At 39.5% G+C, this 15,933-nt stretch overlaps 1 protein-coding gene across 1 annotated transcript in view; it reads right to left on the bottom strand.

The window, feature by feature from the left end:
• SLCO4C1 (solute carrier organic anion transporter family member 4C1) overlaps window positions 1-9,463 on the bottom strand; it is a 64,249-nt gene extending 54,786 nt beyond the window's left edge. The window contains exons 1-2 of the mRNA XM_008014048.3: window positions 8,694-9,463; window positions 4,249-4,512 (exon numbers count right to left, since the gene is read on the bottom strand). Of these exons, the coding sequence (XP_008012239.3) occupies window positions 4,249-4,512; window positions 8,694-9,048 (619 nt within the window). The 5' untranslated portion in view covers window positions 9,049-9,463. The remainder of the gene's footprint in view (window positions 1-4,248; window positions 4,513-8,693) is intronic.
• Between the last annotated feature and the right edge of the window lie 6,470 nt (window positions 9,464-15,933).

The raw sequence follows: 15,933 nt of genomic DNA, 5'->3' as shown, positions 1-15,933 counted from the left end.
TGAGTAATAAGCATACACATTTGAAAAACAATAAACAAACCATAAAAATTAGGATTAGCTTTAGTTGTTGTTAACCATCTATTCACCTCTTGCCCTAAGGCTTACACTGTAAAAAGAAGAGGTTTTTCATTTCTTTTTTTTTTTTTTTGAGATAGAATCTCTGCTCTGTCACTCAGGCTGGAGCACAATGGCACGATTTCAGCTCACTGCAACCTTCACCTTCCTGGTTCAAGCAATTCTCCTTCCTCAGCCTCCCGAGTAGCTGGGACTACAGGTGCATGCTACCACATCTGGCTAATTTTTTGTTTTTTGTTTTTAGTAGAGATGGGGTTTCACTGTGTTGGCCAGGCTGGTCTCGAACTCCTGACCTCATGATCCGCCCACCTTGGCCTCCAAAAGTGCAGGAATTACAGGCATGAGCCACCGCGCCCGGCCGGGATTTATTATTTCTAACATCCCTTCCATTTCTAAATGCCTGTACTCCTTTAAATGTGTAATGCAATTTCAATCCTGAATTTTGTGTCTGTCATATTATAAACACCTACACACACCACAATGACACTTCTGTTAAGAAAAATCACAGGTCAAAAAAATGCAAAAATTCAACACAACAGTGATGCATTTTCATTCACCGACAATGGGGGAGTAACTAACATACCCCTTCCTGAAAGTCAGTGAGACATTATCTATGAAAAACTAGAATGAGGAAGCCCTTCAAATCCAGTATTTGCACTTCTAGGAATCAAATCAAATGAATGACTTGCACATTTATTTAAACACATATGTTTGACGATACATACTGCAACACTGGACATATAATATGTAGTTCATACTAAAACTTCAGGCCGGGCGCGGTGGCTCAAGTCTGTAATCCCAGCACTTTGGGAGGTCGAGACGGACGGATCACAAGGTCAGGAGATCGAGACCATCCTGGCTAACATGGTGAAATCCCATCTCTACTAAAAAACATACAAAAAACTAGCCGGGTGAGGTGGCAGGCACCTGTAGTCCCAGCTACTCGGGAGGCTGAGGCAGGAGAAAAATGGCGTAAACCCGGGAGGCGGAGCTTGCAGTGAGCTGGGATCCGGCCACTGCACTCCAGCCTGGTCAACAGACCGAGACTCCGTCTCAAAAAAAAAAAAAAAAAAAAAAAAAATTCAAACCCGAATTCTTAATTTCATTCCAATTCTGTTCTACCTCATATTCCATCTTCTAGTAAAAATGGCCCCAGCTGATCAAGCCAAATACCAAGGAGCTCTTCATTCCTCCTTCACAATAAATCCAACAGAGTCCTATTTCATTTTCCTCTAAAACACACTGAGAATCAGTCTTCTTCTGGATCTCTACTGCTACCACCCCAGTCTCAGCGGCATTTATCTCTCACCTGGACTACAATAAAAATTTCTAGAGCGACTGGCTCCCATTTACTCTTGTCTTTTGAACTCCAGTAAGATCATGCAATTCCCTGTGTAAAACTCTTCCACAACTTTGCATTGCACTTCAAGCACAATCTAAATGCCTCCCTAGTGTCTACCTGCCTCCCCAAAACAGTCTCTCTTGTTTCGATGATGCTGGCCAAAACTGACAATTCCTAAAACCTACCAAGCCTTCCTCTGCTCCAGAGCCCTTAACCATGTTTTTCTCCAGCCTGGAAAGTATCTTTCAAGGTTAGCTCTTCATTATCCAGATATTATCATTGTAGCCTTTCCTGGCAAACACACTTAGCCTTTAACACAGTATTACTTCATTCTATTTGTCTCTTTACCCACTCACCTCAAGTTTCAATTATCTTGTTCGTTTGTTTATTAATTGCATATTTCTTCCCACCAGTACATAAAATCCAGATGGCATGGAACTGTTTTACTGGTGTTATGTCAACACCATGTGTAGTCCATATCAATAAATGTATGTTGTGTGAATGGCAGAATAACAGGAGGGCAAGGTGAGTTTTTGCTTTCATTTGCCATATCTAAGCTATTATTTAAATTATGAGTCAATTTACAGTAAAAATCTTAGATCAGCCAATTCTTCTATCTAACCTATTTCAATAATCTACCAAAATAATGAAAAATGTAAATTAGATCAACAAGAACTTGGTGAAAACCTCCACAGTACACTACTAAAAGTTTATGATCTGGCTTCAGCAATCTTAGCTTCATCTCTGGTCACACACAAACACCTTAATTTGTGGCAATTTTCCTTTAGGAAAATAAGTTCTTCAGAATGGCCATAACTCGAGGTATAAATGGCCAGGGATGAAGCTGAGAAGATCGTGGAAGAGAGATCAGGCTTTGTACTGGAAGAGGTATTTATGTTTCAGTTTAGAGAGTCATAGATTTTTGAGCCAGGTTTGTTTAAGAACAAGAAAGGCATCTGAGCAACTGAAAGGGTAAGGGCCTAGAAATAGCACAAAGATTACCATCTAAACGCTATGAACAAATAGCTATCATAGAATCAGTATCATGTTTTCTTGTGTGGCAGATTAAAATTTAGATATTCCCTTATGATTTAGATTTTAATAGTGTTATGCTAAAGCCTACGCTGAAATATGTGGCTTGTTCCTAAAACTACTACCAGTGAAATTATGTCAGTTGCCTTGTGCAGTCTTGTCCAATCTTGGATAATGTGCTAGAATCTATGTACGTGCTCTTTCTGCTGATAACATATTCTCCTTATCTTATTCATTCCAAACTCTACCACATTTTAAAAATACTCTCCATTCATCCGCTTACATATTCTATTTTTACTTCTAAAATGGTGCACTTCTAAAACCATGCTTTGTTACTGAGAATATTTTTCTGTTTGTTATCATTCTAGAATTGGAAAATTCATCTTGGGAAAGATTAATACTTTAATACTGTCTTAGTCCATTTGTGTTGCCAAAAAGGAACACCTGAGGCATTCATATGGAAAAGAAATTGATTTGGCTCACAGTTCTACTGTACAAGAACACAGTGCCAGCACTTGTTTCTATATGAGGGCCTCTAGCTGCTTCCACTCAGGGCAGAAGGCAGAGGGCAACTAGCCAGAGATCACAGAGATCACATGGGGAGAGACGAAGCAAGAGAGCTAGAGGGGAGGGGCCAGAATCTTTTTTTGTTTGTAGAAAGTCTGACTATATTGCCCAGGCTGGTCTCTTAACTCCTCAGCTCGAGGGATTCTTCTGCCTCAGCCTTCCAAAGTGCTGTGGTTTTAGGCGTCAGCCCCCATGCCTAGCTCAAACTCTCTTTAACAAACGGTTTTTGGGGGAACAAACAGAGAACTCACTGACCCTCATCCCCAGGGCACTAATGTAGTCATGAATGATCCACCCCCATGACCCACCCCCATGACCCAAACACCTCCCTCCAACACTAGGATCAATATAAGGTTTAGGGGGACAAACATCCACACTACAGCAAATATTAATTTTCAGTATTAACACACAAATCTAACAATCTTAACTTTTTAAAAATAATGTCTATAGCATAACAGGCTCCAATTATCCTTTGCCTTTTATTTTCAGGGGCTAAGTAAGTGATAAAGCCTCTGAATTTATAACCATCTGATTTTATTCCTAATTATTTCAATATCTGCTATTAGAAGTCCCAGGAAGGACATTAAAATGTTAAGGTCTACTTTCATTTGTCCACCCTTCTGGCTCGACTACATAGTTTTTTAATTAAAAATGTCATTTGGAAAAAATACGTATATAATTAAATTTCCTTTCTGAGCCTTTGAATAACACATTTATCCATCTAACCAGAGCAACCTATGATGTAGGTTGCTCTAAAGTTCTGTGTTTCTTATTTAGGTACAAAGGTAGAGCTAGTTTCATTTCTTAGGAAAAGTTCCACTTTTCTAAATGTCACCTCTCTTTGTCTCAAATCAGGAATCAACACGTCCAGGGTGCAGAGCTGTAAACACAGCAAATAAAAGTACAAAGGGAAAAGCTAACAATCTCAGAACTCCAATGAGGTCACAACCTGCAAAGGAAAACAAGTCATCTCTTTTTGAGGAGGACCGTGTATATAATATGGGGAATAAGAATCAGAGGCTTAAAAATTGGGAGAACCACTGAAACGATGAATAATGTACAGTCTCTCTAATCTCCTATCTCATAGAGTTCACACAATGAACAAACCAGTGAGCCGTGGAAGAGATGTAAACCCTTACCATACTGTAGAAGTGACTTGCAATATAAAGTTAATGACCTAGTTTTATCCACTTCTGTAAATTAAAACAAACATAAACACAACAGAAACTTACCTTTAAAAAGAGACCCCAATTTATATTTTCCACTGAAAAATTGTGGCAGTGAGAATACAAGTGCTCCCAGTCCAATCATAAAGGCTGCGAATGCAAGCCACCTCGGCTTATGTCCTCTTTCACCGAAGAATGATACAAATAAAGACAACAAACAGAAGGAAATATCGTAGCTTGATGAAATCAGGCCAGTCAGGGAACTCTTCATTTCATAACGCTTCTCAATAGTGGAAATGCTAATATTTACTAGGCCATTAACTACAATACCTAAAAAAGAGAAAAATTGATGTGCATCATTAAAATGTTACCATATGATTAAGATTATTAACACAATGCAGTAGAGTTTGATTATTCGTTTCTTTTGTTTTTTTAAATGTACCAGTTTTCAAAGTCTCAAAGTTTCAAAGTTAGGCAACCAAAATATATTTCCTTGAAAATCAGTTTGCTTTTTATTTTTATTTATTTTTTATTTCTATTTTATTATTATTATTATTATTATTATTTTGAGACAGAGTTTCACTCTTGTTGCCCAGGATGGAGTGCAAAGGCGCGATCTCGGCTCACGGCAACCTCCGCCTCCCAGGTTCAAGTGATTCTCCTGCCTCAGGCTCCAGAGTAGCTGGGATTACAGGCATACGCCACTACACCCAGCTAATTTTTGGTATCTTGTTAGTAGAGATGGGTTTTCACCATGTTGGCCAGGCTGGTCTTGAAATCCTGACCTTGGGTGATCCACTCGCCTTGACCTACCAAAGTGCTGGGATTACAGGTGTGAGCCAATGTGCCCGGCCCAGTGTGCTTTTCAAATTGTACACTTGTGAATTTTCAGGTGTCCAGCAAACCTGACGCTTGCTACACACTAAATTATAGTTAACTTGCCTTAATTCATTTTTCTTTAAATGACAAAGTCAAACTGGTAAAGTCCCGTGAAGTCAGTTTGCTAGAGTTTCCAAGTATTAATATATCATACTCCCATGGCCCTCACTTGTACTACAAAAGGTACAAGAGACCCCTTAGGCCATTACAGTTAGGCTCAATTGCTTCCCAAATTATTCAATCCTTAAACATATTTATCTATAACAAAAGATAACTTTGACTATTACTTTGTCTCTTCCCTCCTCTCCCCAACTCCAAAAACAGAGATAACCTTGATTTAGTCTTAGGAAGAAGAAATTGAGCTCTCAAACCCTTATTTTTTTCCAACATTCTTACAGATATTAAAGTTACCATGTAAAGAATTCTAGAGCAAAAGTAAACGTAAGTCTTTCAATCGCTTGCGTTCTAAATTGTATGCAAAGTAAAAGAAAAAAAACATACATTTATTCTAACTATAGTGAAGGAATAATAGAAAGTAAACAAAGTAAGACTGAAAATCTGAAAATTTTGACTTACTTAAAAATGTCCTGTCCAGATAATAGATTAAACTTACAGGAGTTTTAAACATAACTATAAATTGAAAACTTGAAAAATCTGATTGAATTAACTAGAGATTCCTTTTTACCTAGGTTTGATAAATTGTTTTCATTAACAGTCCAGATATAGATTAAACTTACAGGAGTTTAAACATTACTACAAATTGAAAATAAAAAACATCTGATTGAATTAACTAGATACTTTTATTATTTAGGTATGATAAATTGTTTTCATTCAATAACAGAATGAGTATATACATACAAGTCATGATCTCCACAAATGTCTTTAAATTTTGATTTATCAAGACCATAGCTGAAAATATATTTCAAAAAATAAATAAATAAATTCAACAAATTTAATAAGTTTCAAAACTCATAACATTTTTTACTTTTATATCAGTTTCATAAGACTATAAGCCAATTTACAATTCTTGGGATTTCAAGATAAAGTACCTAAAGTAGCTTAGGATGACATTTTTATGCATTATCTAATAATACAAAATTTTCCCCATCCAATAAAATCAACTTCCCTATTACCTGCCATACTGACTAAAAATTAGTTAATAGAAAGCGTTGTCTTTATGGTAAAACTTCTCTTTGAAAAAAAAATTCGTAAACTCCTCAGGAAGGATAGCACATTAATCCAATGACTCTTAAAGTGAATTATATACTACACAAGTTCCAGGAACACTACTTAAAAAGACAAAAACAATCTGGAAACACTCCATACTACATCTCTCTATTGTAAATGAATGACAGTAGGAAGCACATTAGAAAATTAAGTACTTAGAGAACCCCTGTTTATCTTTGAGAAATGCTGGGTTAAATAAACTCATTTGACAAATTTTGTTTTTCTTTCCAATTAAATGTATATTTAAATATACCATGGAAATAATCTTAAAGATCATGTTTGAGAAACATGGCAATAAAGTTTTCAGGCATTCAAACTTAAACTGAAAAGTAAACTAATAATTTATTGGGTCACACTTTTTATTATCATAATTTTTTTTTTTTTTTATGTTCTTGCCTCGCTCTGTCACCAGGCTGGCGTGCAGTGGCGCCATCTCGGCTCACTGCAACCTCCACCTCCTGGGTTCAAGCGATTCTCCTGCCTCTCAGCCACCTGAGTAGCTGGGACTACAGGCGTGTGCCACCGCACCCGGCTAATTTTTGTGGTGTTTTGTTTTGTTTTGTTTTGTTTTGAGACAGAGTTTTACTCTGTTGCCTGGGCTAGAGTGCAATGATAGGATCTCGGCACACTTCAAACTTCGCTTCCCGGGTTCAAGTGATTTTCCTACCTCAGCCCTCCACGTAGCTGGGATTGCAGGCATGCGTCACCATGCCCAACTAGTTTTTGTATGTTTGGTAGAGACGGGGTTTCACCATGTTGGCCAGGTTGGTCTCGAACTCCTTAACTCAGGTGATTTGCCTACCTCAGCCTCACAAAGTGCTGGGATTACAGGCGTGAACCACCACGCCCGGCCTACTGGGTCATTTTAATCTCAGATTAAGCTTCTTAAATTGGGGACCTATAGGTAGATGCTGCTCCAGACTAAACCTGACACAATTTTCTAGGAGTGACAATTATATTTGATAACAATTTTAGGCAATATTTTATGTTAAATGTAAAATGACATATTCTGGAATAATATAGAAATTTCAGAGGACTTTTAAGATAACACACAAGACATTTTTTTACTTGTGTCCAACTTTTTTACCTTCACATTCCTTTGACACTGAGATGCTTCACAATTACCAGTTTTGTAAAACTATTATCAAGACATTAATGGAGGGGAACTTTGGTAGGGACAAGAAAAGTGTACAGGGAAATAATTCTTCAACACAAATCTACCTTCAGTAGAAAAGCTGCAGCTGACTTGCAATCAATAAATAGTACTTAGCATCTAATGCGCAAAGCAAGGGGCCCTGGGTTACTTGAAGAGGGAGAATAAGAACAAAAAGTATGCTTTGACTTAGTTTTTTATTAACTTAAAAAAAAATGAGTTGTTTCCAACCCTCTAAAAAATATATTTCTAAGGTTGTATTTCTTCCAATTAATCCTTGACTGGTTATACAGAAAATATTATCAGACTATGACTCAAGTGACCAAAATATATCTAGGGGCCAATTCAACTAAGCTTCGGCATGTCCTTCGTGACTCTCCACCTCATCTCCACCCTTCCTCAAAGTCACCTCAGAGTAACTTCCTATTTTCTTTCAACCTCTACATTAAACACACCATAGCAGCTTTAACCTTCTCCATGCTTTCTTTCAAGGGAGCTGTTCTCCCTTCAGGATATCACTCCTCCAAACTGAGTTTAGATTGCAAACCCCTGAGGGTATAAATCTGAACTGAATCTGTAACTCCCAGGAGAACCTAAAAGAGATCCCAGAACAAAACAGATACTGGATAACTAATGTAACACAATGAAGATTAAGGCTCACCCTTCAACAACGTCGGGAGGCTTTGCTAATTTACTCACTGGGCTCCTCTGGTGCCCACATACTCTCAAACTAAATACACTCACAAAACATGAATGTCTGTATCGAATTTATAGGATAGATTTTACACAGCTTTCTTCTTTGCAAGGCATCCCACTTTGACCTGCAAATGTATTACTCCTTCCCCTGAGGCAATGAAACAAACGTAAAATACCTTTAAGGAGGGACTCGGTAAATTTTTGTCTTTATAATGTAAAATAAACTCCCCCAGGGTATACCTTTCCCAAAGGAAGGTTCTTGTAATCTTCCCTGGAAGTCTTGAATCCGCTAAACTGAGGTAAAACACAAAAGAGAAAAAGGCTTGTATGGCAAGTTTGAACTGTAGCGATAAAGGAGAAGCTGAACTTTGGAAGGCTGGCTGGAGCCAGTAGGTTGACATTGGTGAGTGCGCACGCAAGTTCCAAACCCGGGGACACCTTGCAGGGCGCGTCCAGCGCCCCGCGGACCCGGCGCACCTGCCCTCTTCCTCGGCTGACTCGCCGTGCCCACCTCGCTCTCCACTGGCCCGATCCTCGAGCGGGCACTGGACTTTACCTTGTGTGACGGCCAAGAGGCAGTAGTGAAGCAGAAAGCCTCGAGGTGTGTTGAAGCGCTGGAGACATTGAGGATGGAAGTTCCTCCACCCGCAAGGCCCCTCCTCAAACTCGGACAGCGACAGTGACCGGAGCTGCTCTTCCGAGACATTGGGAGGAGCTGAAGGCAGAGATAGCTCCGGTGACTTCTGGGGCTCCTGGGGCTTCTGAAGCTCCTGTGGCTGCGAATTCTCTTTCTGGGGATCAGAGGAAAAGGCAGAGATCTCGATCTCGGAGGGCGACGCAGACAAGCGGCGCAGGATGTCTGGGCTGGAGGGTACGAAAGCCAAGTTCTCAATACCTTTGGCGCTCTTCATATCTGGATGGGTTCTCCCGACTCCGGTGCTTCAGAGCTGCAGAGCCAGGTCCCTCTCTGGCTCCTCCCACGGGCAGGTGACAGCGCCCCCGTGCGGGAAGCTTCCCGCCTCCTAGCCCTCCAGCCTCCAGCGCGGTCTCTGCCACCGCCCAGACCTTCCTACTCCAGCTCGCGGCTGCTTGGAGCGCAGAGAACTGAGCGCGGAGCGGGGGCGTTAGTACCCCAGCCTATGGCTTTGGCCCTCAGCTGTGCCTCACCCGCGCCGCAGGGGCCAACCGGAAGGCGCGGCGTGGGCGTGCCACCCGGCGGCAGCCGAGTGGAGGGAGCCAGAGTTCTCACCCCACAGCCTTCGACCGGAGTCCGCCTCCACCCGAGTCCCTGCGGTTCTGACCTGAGTCTCCAGCCCGCAGCGCGCCTCCCTTGAGCCCAAGCACTGGGAACACACAGAGACTGTGGGAGTCACTGGCCAAAAGCTCCCCCTGGGTGCTGACGTGAAACCTGTGAACACAGTTGCATCAGGAGATCGTTCAAGAAAATATCTTGCGTTTTTCTTCCTTTGCTGCTTACCAAACCAGGCTAGGCTTAGACTCCAAGAATCAAGACGTCAGAGGTATACTTTGGTTCATGAGCATCTTGATAAGACTTTTGCCTGTCATCCTGTTACTGGTAGAAGGTGTCCAGGTTCTTGGCATCTTGAACAAAGAATTGAAGAAAACACACAAACAAAGCAAGGAAGGAATGAAGGGATTTATTGAAAATGAAAGTACACTCCACAGTGTGGGAGCAGGCGAGCATAGGGGCTCAAGGGCCCGGTTACAGAATTTTGGGGAGTTTAAATACCCCCTAGGGGATTCCATTGGTTACTTTGGGTATGCCCTATGTAAATGGAGAAGATGAAGTAAAGTTACAAAGTCATTTATGGCCTACGCCCTATGGAGAGGATATTTCCTGTTATAGCTGAAGTGTGAATAGGCCTTATGTTTCCTGCCTGCAGACCCTATTTTCCTGCCTCAGTCCTCCTTAGAAAAAGAAATCCACCCCACCCCCATCACCACCAGGATGAACATCACAGTATAACCACCGCTTTGCTTTTACTTCTCCGAAACTGAAGGACCAGAAATCGTCTCTCTGCTGTGTATTGCATATCTAAGATACACAGTGATGACAATTATGTAAATAATTTCTACCGGGCCAGGCGCAGTGACTCACGCCTGTAATCCTAGCACTTTGGGAAGCTGAGGCGGGTGGATCACCTGAGGTCAGGAGTTCAAGATCAGCCTGGCCAACGTGGTGAAACGCTGTCTCTACTAAAAATACAGAAATTAGCCAGGTGTGGTGGTGCGTGCCTGTAATACCATCTACTTGGGAGGATGAGGCAGGAGAATCACTTGAACCTGGGAGGCAGAGGTTATAGTGAGCCGAGATCGTGCCACTGCACTCCAGTCTGGGCGAAAGAGTGAAACTCCGTCTAATAATAATAATAATAATAATAATAAAATAATACATTTCCACCTGTGGAATAAGAAAAACACTTTGAAGAGCTTAACACCATTGTGTCATGGTAGTTACAATTTAGTCATTCATTCTTTCACTTAACACAGACACAAAAAATTCTTGTGTCCTGGGTGCCAAACATTGTTCTAGGTTCTAGGGGTACACAAGTGAACAAAAACTGGCAAATAGCCCTACCCTTATGGTGCTTATGTTTTAATAGGAAACAGACAGTAATAATACATAGTACATGGCACATAATATGATAAATACTATTTTGTGAAACTTTAGTTTCAATTATATATGCTGTGTTTACTGGGTCGAGAGATGGATATAAAATATGTATCTTACTTTGGACAGAGGTACATTCTGTTGCCTGTTCCCTCACAATCAAAAAAACTCTAGACTGGCCAGCCGGGCACGGAGGTGCAGGCCTGTAATCCCAGCACTTTGGGAGGCCAGGGCAGGTGCCTTGAGTCCAGAAGTTTGAGACCAGCCTGGGCAACACAAAACCCTGTCTCTACCAAAAATACAAAGATTAGCCTGGCCTGGTGGTGCATCCCTGTAGTCCCAAATGGGAGGGAGGCTGAAGTGGGAGGGTCACTTACAACTGGGGAGACTGAGGTTGCAATGAGCACTCTAGCTGCGCCATAGAGCCAGACCTTTTCTCAAAAAAACAAGAATAAAAAATAAAAATAAAAATAAATTCTATATTGGCCTAAAACATGGGGAAAGAGTAGAAGTAGGAGCTAACATTTTAAATGTCTGCTATATGCCCCATTATTAAAATCTTTACAAAAGCAGCTGCACTGTTATGTATAGTTTGCATGTTGAGGAAACCACATCCCACAAAGATTAGTAACTGTCCCAAAGTCACATAGCTAATAAGTGAACTGCCATTTAAGGATCTGAACTTGGCTCTCTTAGCCAGAAGTCTTCCCTGAACTTTGCATTTTCTGTCTTTTAATAACTACAGTGTATCTCCATCAGGTTAAGCTATTGCATAGCAATTTTAAGAGATCAAAATTCAAAATTCTCTGACATTTGTGAAGTTTAGAAGATTAATGCTGCTCTGAAAACCTCAGATTTTGGAGGTATTCAAATTAAGCATGGTAGGTAATCCTCCTGGGCTTTCTTTAGATAAAGATGGACTCAAAGTAGGTAACTCTTTTGATCACCATTCTATCTATGTAATATGAAGTAATTTACACAACCAGCAAATTTTGTTTGATGAGATGTGGATACATACATACATGGCTTAAGACTATTTTGCAGCTGTGACTTAATAAATCCATGCTATACTATCAAAATCAGAGTAGCATAATCGTCGTGCACTTAAATTCATACTAAGGAGAAATCTCCACTGTCACAGTGTTAGAGAGAGAATTTTGGTTAAAGATTAGCGAAATTACTATTGCTTCATCTTAAATACATCTTGCTCTTACTGAAAGTTTCAATTTCCTGTTCCCTTACATTCTCTACACTGCGGTGATGAAAGGAAGGGACTCAGGTTTGCAACAAAAATCAAAACACAAAAACTTGGTAGTTTTCATCTCTGAATAATTCTATGGAAAAATGTCCATTTTAAAATTAATTATCAATCTAGGTTAAATCTGCCTCTAATGAACACAGTCAAAATATACCATGTTAAATTTCAGAAGGTAATTGATAGTTTACTCTTCTTATTTGCTATGTTTTTTATGTTTATGTTTGCATTTTATTTGCTATGTTTTTCATGGGTGGAGAATGGGAGAAAGAACAATGTCCAAAAATTATTGTAAGGCTTCAACACTGTAAACAGAAGCAGTCCCTGCCTCTGGATATCATTCTCTGGGATGTACAGTAGGTCTTTCCTTTCAGGAACTGGATGAAACAAGGTGAAGTGGCTTAATGACAGAAGTCATCAAGATTGTCCTACTAACTCCCCTTGCTCTGATTCCATGCTTAAGAGCGATCTTATGATTTGGGCCTGCCATGTAGATACGTACACTGGATGAAAATGTATTGATATGCCTATCTTGAATACTTTATCATTTTCCCCTCTGTGTTGTTAATGCTTTATTAGTTCCCTTCCGGGTTGAGACTAAATATGAACCCTTTAGCAGTATAACACTATGAGCTCATAGAAAATTAAAATTAGAGGGATCTTGACAGTGGCTGATTACAAGCATGGTCAAATGTGAATATTGTTGAGGTTAATTACAAATCCTAGTATTAAAGGTTTATTAATATCACAGCATCTTATATTAACTAAATAAAAGCAACCAGACAATCTAAGTGACCATCTTAGTATTATTGATTTATCTTTTCAATTTTAAATGTTTCACAAAACATATAGTTAAAAATAAGTTAAATCTAAGAAAAATTAACACTGAACTGTGTTATTCTTAACACTGTTTTAAATTGCAATTACACATAAATACCCAATCATATTGAGAAGAAATGCAACTATACTTTTTCTTTTCATCTTATTAATCATAAATCATTAAGAAATACATACATAAGCCATGCACGCCTGCAATCCCAGCACTTTGGGAAGCCAAGGCAGGAAGATTGCCTGAGCTCAGGAGTTCGAGACCAGCCTGGGCAACACGGTGAAAACCCGTCTCTACTGAAATATAAGAAATTAGTGGTGGTGTGTGCCTGTAGTCCCAGCTACTCAGGAGGCTAAGGCAGGAGAATTGCTAGAACCCGGGAGATGGAGGTTGCAGTGAGCCAAGATCACATCACTGCACTCCAGCCTGGGTGACAGAGTGAGACACCATCTCTAAAAGAAAAAAAAAGAAAAGAGAAGAAAGAAAGAAAAAGAAATACATACATAAACATGGCTGATAATAATTATTTGAAACAAAAACATGTCCACATTTAATACAGTACTCCTATAAGAAAGCAAACAAAGTAGATGGTAAAACACTAATGTAAAAATTACAGAAGGCCCAGAAGACTCTCTGAGTTGAGGAGACAAAGCTGAAAGTCCAACAAGACTGAGACAACTGGAATTTGCAGAGTAGAATACCAAAAAGGAGAAAGCTGTATAGAGGTGATGTGCAGAGTGTCCCCTCTTGTATTCAGCAGATATGCATAGCATATGGGTGTGAAGAAACTGTTCTAGTCCAAGGAAAGAATCATCTGAAGGGATTAGAGGAATAGTAGCTAGTGCTCGCTCACACAGGGCCTAAGAAAGGTGGAATAAAGAAGTTTTCAGACATTGAAAAAAAATGAAATAACCAAAAGCACCTACAACCAAGAAATGTTAAAAGAAGTCCTTCAGGCAGAAGGAAAATGATACCAGGTAGAAATTTTTTTCTATATGAAGGAATGAAGAGCACCAGAAATGAGGAGATAGAGCTTAAGATGCATAGATAAATACGTAAGTTTTTTTCTTGTTATTTCCATCTCTTTAAAAAGGTAATTCACTATTTAAAAATAATAATAAAGTAGTACAGGGTTTATAAGATATGTAAAAGTAAAACGTGTGACAACAATAGTGCAAAGGCCAGGAAAAGGAAAAGAGAAATAGAAGTATGCTATTGTAAATGTCTTTTACAGAAAGTGATATATGTGTCTCATAAGTGAAGTGATGTAATGTCAAAGGTAGAATATGATAATGATTTATACTATAAGCCTTAGAGCAACCTCTAAAATGGCTATGATAAAAAACAGCCAGAAAAGGAGATAAAGTGGAGTCTTGAAAGATATTCAGGTAATCCAAAAAGAAGGACAAAGGGAAAAAAACTGTATGGGATAAACAGAAAATGGTTGGGCCTAACCATTTTAATAATCACACTAAATGTAAACAGTGTAAACATTTTGTTTAAAAGGAAAGGATTATCAGATCTGATATAAAATGCAAGAACCAGTCAAATACTACCATAAGAAACACATTTTAATCCAGGCACAGTGGCTCACACCTGCAATTCCAGCACTTTGGGAGGCTGAGGCCGGTGGATTGCTTGAGGTCAGGAGTTTGAGACCAGCCTGGCCAACATGGTGAAACCTTGTCTCTACTAAAAATACAAAAGTTAGCCAGGGTGTTGGCACATGCCCGTAATCCCAGGTACTCAGGAGTCTGAGACAGGAAAATTGCATGAACCCGGGAGGCCGAGGTTGCAGTGAGCCGAAATGGCACCACTGCATTCCAGCCTGGATGACAGAGCAAGACTCCATCACAAAAATAAATAAATAAATAAATAAATATTTATTATATATAAAGGCTAATACACTAAAAGTAAAAAAAAAGTGGGAAATCATGCTTACACTAAAAATGGCCTAGAAATTTGATAGTTAGATGAAATGGTCAAATTTCTTATAAGACAAGACACAGAGATCTCTGGAGGTAATAGAGAATCTAAAGAAGACTTTATCTACTAAAGAAATTGAACTTTTGGTTTAAAACCTTCCCATAAAGAAAGTCTTAGGCTAGATGACTTTAGTGGTGAATTCTACCAAGCATTTAACAAAGAACTAATACCAATTCTAACAAATTCTTTCAGAAAATCAGAAGTAATTCCAACTCATTCTATGGTGCCAGAATTACTCATCATTTGTCTAGACTTCATCATAGTATCCACCCAAAATTACCTTTTATCCTTGTGGTTATGATAAATAAACGTGTGCTAAATGACAGTAACTGTTAGTACAGTTGAGACAGAAAATTCTTTTTGATTTCATGACTATAACAAAACAATGACTGAATAATAGATTAGTGTCAACACAGAGAAAGAACTTTAATAAACGCTTATTAAATAAGCGTTTAGGATATTAAATAAAAGTTTAGGATAAACTCTCAAGAATGTGAGGGCCATCTGGCTGCAACATCTTTCAACCCATTCATCACCAGGGTTGATTTGGCTGATGTGACTGGCTACGGGGGGTGTCCCCTTCCTCCCTCACCACTCCATGTGCGTTGCTCTGGAAGCTGTGCCCTGGGTCTAAGAAGACAACCATCTCCATTAGAGGAGGACGGATCTTCCCTCAAGAGTATACGAGTAGCTGTACTTCCCTGCTAGAACCTCCAAACAAGCTCTCAAGGACAGACTATCAAACAATCCCATGAGGTAAAAACAATAAATAATGACTCTCCTGAAAAGTTTTCCTGCAAATTATGAATTCACAGATCCATGTTCCTCCCATTTTCTGATTCTCTCATTTCATGGTTATTTTCTTCCTGCAAGTAAAGTGAGGACAGGGTGAAGATCTTCATGCCAGATGTTTCTGCCCAGCATTGAAATATATCATATGGTATTTTTGCCCATATGCCACTGACCAAAACTTAGTCCCTTGCCCTGCCAACATATGAGAGGGTTTGGTTATGTAGTTGTCCTGTATGCCAGGAGGAAAGTAAAATAACTTGGTAAACACATAGCAATGTATCTGCCATAAATATTATGAATAC

Source organism: Chlorocebus sabaeus, chromosome 23 (assembly GCF_047675955.1).
Source record: "Chlorocebus sabaeus isolate Y175 chromosome 23, mChlSab1.0.hap1, whole genome shotgun sequence".
NCBI classification, from domain to species: Eukaryota; Metazoa; Chordata; class Mammalia; order Primates; family Cercopithecidae; genus Chlorocebus; species Chlorocebus sabaeus.
The sequence above is the reverse complement of the archived record's forward strand: the minus strand, read 5'-3'. Positions and strand labels throughout refer to the sequence as shown.